A 4269-nucleotide genomic window follows, 5' to 3' on the forward strand; every position below is an offset into this window, starting at 1 on the left:
CTTTTGAGGGAGGCGTAGTAACTTCAAGTTTGGAAACCACTGACCTAACCTGATTCAATTTGATCTATTCAACCTAATAATATTAATATTTTAATTTCTCATTATAATTACGCTACTAATTGCAAATTCGATGTTAATTATTTTCTTTGATTATTATAACACTCTTTCACTTTCAAACATAGATACCCATGTACCTTGAAACATTGCGTTCCGAGAATGCAACAACGATGCTCGAACATGCTTAACAAAGAGGATGCAAACGTATATTTATTAAATTTTCACATACACATTTTTTTTTTGCAATTACTTAACAAATCAAATTAGATTCGGTTTCGTGCTTTCGCTTTCGTGCTTCCATTTCATATAGAAAAATCACAAAAATGAAAAACTCTATACACGTTTCACCTTCCCTACTATGTAACTATGCTTGTGCGAAATGAAATTGTGTCGGCGCAATTCAAAAGCCAGCCCTAACATCCGGATCGAAGCTGAAGAGCAGAGAGAAGTGTACCGTAATTCCGGTTGGGCTCGGTCTGTAATTTCCAATTGGTCAGTCATCGCACGTTCCTATTTTCAGTTTACGCTTCTACTCTCTTCTCTTTTTTTTCTTTTTGGTGTAATTTGATTTGATTGCTTCGGTTTTGTTGTTTCACTTCGCTTTTGACTCACAGAAATCGTTAATTAGTAATTAACCCATAGACTGATATCGCTAATTGCTTTGCTCCACAAGCATTTCGATTGAAATACAGGCGCGTCGATAAGGAAAACCTCTCACACAATCCACACACATTATGCAAGTGGAACAATTGCGTGCACTAAATATCCGCAGTGTAATTGATTGTTTTGTTCCGAGAGAATTAGAAGAAGAAATAACAAAAAATGGAAGTAGCAACATTGTTTCTGTTTTAATCGCCTTCCTTTGTATGCACTTCCAGATAACACTTAACACCTTTCCTGAATACTTGCTTTTTCTTTACTAATTCATTACATTTTCTTTATAACGTTCATTATTTTCCTCTATTTGAATGTAGATTTAAAATATCTTTTATTTTTTTCATTAAATTATTTAAAAAAAAAAATTGGAAGAAATTAGATTCTTTGAAAAACTGAATTATTTGGAACAAAATCATTAATTCTTTGGACAAATTGTTGTTAATTATATTAATATTTTTCATATAAAATACATAAAAAAAAATAGTAATAAATTGAAATATTTATCTTGCACATTAAACCACAATTATCTAAAAATTTAATCAACACTATATTTCCAATAATAACAACAATTCTTAGGAATTGGCGCCTTCTTTCCATAAACACGAACCAATAATATTTTCGTGGAAGTAAAAGCGAATGTAGCAATAATTAGATGCGAAATTTTGTAATTTCCACCGCGAAACTTCGTTCTCTATTATTTAATCGAAGCCCAATTAAATAATGCATATGCAAATCGCTAAACAAATTATAAATTAAAAAAAAAATATATACCAAAAAAAATATGCCCACACTCTCGACTGCACAGGATACCATCGTTTAGTGCACACTTTCCATTTCATAATTGCGAAGAAAAAAATATGTTAACTATACTTTTCAGATATAAACCAAAACTAGAACAAATTTCTATAATTTTTTTCATTCTAGATTTTGTGCAATCATATTTTTTTTTTCTTATTTATTAAAGATTTTCTTATTTATGTATTTATTTAATTATATAATGTATTTTTATCAATTTCTTGCATTTAGTAATAGGAACTTCAAGTACGTTTAAAAGTCTTAAAGAAAACTTACTACTTTTTTGGATATCTGCATATCTTGTGTTCGTTTGTACAATGTAGTTTTATTACAGAACTTAACTACTTTGAAATGTTTTTGTCTGTAATCTGTAATGATTATACATATCTTAGGCGACGTCGCGCCGCCTTCGATTGGCGCCTCTTTCAGATTGCAGACCAATCACGTCCAGCTCGCTTTCCAAAGATACCAGCAGCATATCCAACGATACAGACTTTCTAACATATATTTTTTTTTCTGATTTCGTTTCGATTCTACCTCCGAAGAATGAGACATTAGCCTGTGTTTTCTATCGATTCTTTTTCTCTCCCTTCCTCAATCACTACTAAAACCATATTCTAATGCAACGCGTAAAGAAGAGCACAGGAGGTTTACTAAGTATATAAGCAGGAATGGTACCAACCTGAATCCACGACGTGCTGCCACGTGGGAAAACGTTTCTTCACGCGAAGGGACACCCTCTGCAGCGTTATTACGTAAGATAATACAGCAAATCTCACTATCGTTCTTCGCATCAGTCTTTGTCGCTCATCCTAAACAGAAAAAACATACAATTTATAATTTTATTTTTATGGAAATTATTCTAATCTTTATTTAAAGAAATTCTAGTTCATCAAGTATTAAGAAATTTAAATTATTGTAAATTAATTTATGAAGATGTAGTAACAAATTTTTAAGTTTTCAAGATTCTAATTTTCGCTTTAAAACATTAACAAACTTTGTATTACAATTTTTGCAAAATATCAACGTTTATGAAATTATACTAAAAAAAATTCCTTTTTTGACTTAATTTAATAACAAAATTGTATTATATAATTGTTGACACAGTAATTAACATTTATTAAGTTGTACTAACAAATTTTCAATATTTCAATTTTAACTTAATTAAAGAACGAAATTGTATTATACAATTATTGACACAGAAATTAACGTTAATTAAGTCAACATTTCCAGAATCCTGTTTTAACTTAATTCCATAACAAAAAAATATAATAATTTGCTAAAATACACAACATTTGTAAAAAAAAATAATATTTCAACATTTCTTATTTGTTAGAATTAAATTGAAAAAACAAATTGTTGAAAATATATTTTTTTAACAATAATTTTAAAGATCAAAATGAAATAGGATGAACGAATTTTAGTTTATAAAAATACAAGCATTAACTGGAAACTATGTCAAAGTAGTTAAATCACAAATTGAAACAATTATAACATGACGTTAGTGGAAACGTTTTAAACGTTTTTTTTTTTACAAAAACATCAAGATAATCAATTTCTTGAAAATAATGGAAAATAATTGCTTATATAATGCTACTACTGTTATCCTATAAATAAATGCATATGCAAAACAATAGAAGGAAACACCTAGACTGGGTTTCTCTTTCTTGCGTATGATAATTGAAACTGGAAAGCTACCGTCTTGTAAACTAGTTATGTTTATTTTTTATTTATCTAAATATAAAGCGAATTGATTTGAGATGCGTCTAGAATTCAATCGATCGATTTTTCCTTCTGGTTGAAAGGACGTGAGAGTTTAAACATGGAGACTCTAAGGCCGTCCAGCGCACGAACCCTTGACACATAATGAATTTATCTGCAGCGTTTTCGCATTCGGCGTTTCCAAACCGTATTGAGATTAAAAGAGTTTTGCTGTTGTATTAATTGCGACGTTGAAGAAACCGCACGTTTAATTAACCCGAACAAAGAGACGGTGATTCGTTTAATTAATTAATTAATTCGTCGGTGGGAAGGCTAAAGGAATTACTTGAATATCAAAACAGTTTTAAATCAAGTACTTACGGCTCCGGGGATGGCGGCGTTCAGGAAGAGGGCAAGTGTATCTGGCCAAGGTAGAAGCTTGTACTGTTCCCACCATCGCTTCACCACCAAAGATACGTAGAAACCCATCACGAACGACATTGGGATCGTCTCGCTCTGCTGGCTGAAGTACAGTCGTATTTTTTCGAATATCCTGGAAGCAAAACGTGAACAAGGATTTTAGTTATCCGCTCAGTATGGTCGTGGGAAGGACTCACCGTTTCTGTTCGTCATTTAGTGCGAATCTGTAGGCCAGATTTATTGAATAATACAGGAATAAGTAGGCTAGAAGCTCCCTCCACACCAATTTGTAGACACTTCCTCTCCATCTGAAAACAACAACAGCAATTAACACCAAATAATCACATTCAAATCAATTAAATTAGCTAAAACCATTTTCGCCTAATTATTTGTGTTAAATACACAAGGAACTGACGATGATGCAACATCCTATTTGAGCAATGTGAAGCTAAGCTAATTGGATTCTCTCTAGCACTTCGAACGTCCTGGGAACGCGAATTTGCATCCAGTACAATTCCACAAGGATCCAATTACAGACTTATTATTTACGTAAATATGCAAAATGAAATCGACACGAAGGGCGATCGTTTCATTAAGAAACTCCGTATTTCCTGAGGCCATCAATCAGGCTTCAATAAC

At 31.7% G+C, this 4269-nt stretch overlaps 1 protein-coding gene across 1 annotated transcript; it reads right to left on the reverse strand.

The window, feature by feature from the left end:
* Positions 1-2191: 2191 nt before the first annotated feature.
* Positions 2192-3938, reverse strand: LOC108556690 (bestrophin-2-like; the record flags this gene model as incomplete). Its single annotated transcript, XM_017912897.1, has 3 exons — positions 2192-2321; positions 3592-3763; positions 3828-3938. Coding segments are annotated over 3 exons (413 nt in total), but the record flags the coding sequence as incomplete, so codon positions are not given.
* Between the last annotated feature and the right edge of the window lie 331 nt (positions 3939-4269).

The sequence above is a fragment of the Nicrophorus vespilloides genome, unplaced genomic scaffold (genome assembly GCF_001412225.1).
Source record: "Nicrophorus vespilloides isolate i.1.1-1 unplaced genomic scaffold, Nicve_v1.0, whole genome shotgun sequence".
Taxonomy (NCBI): Eukaryota; Metazoa; Arthropoda; class Insecta; order Coleoptera; family Silphidae; genus Nicrophorus; species Nicrophorus vespilloides.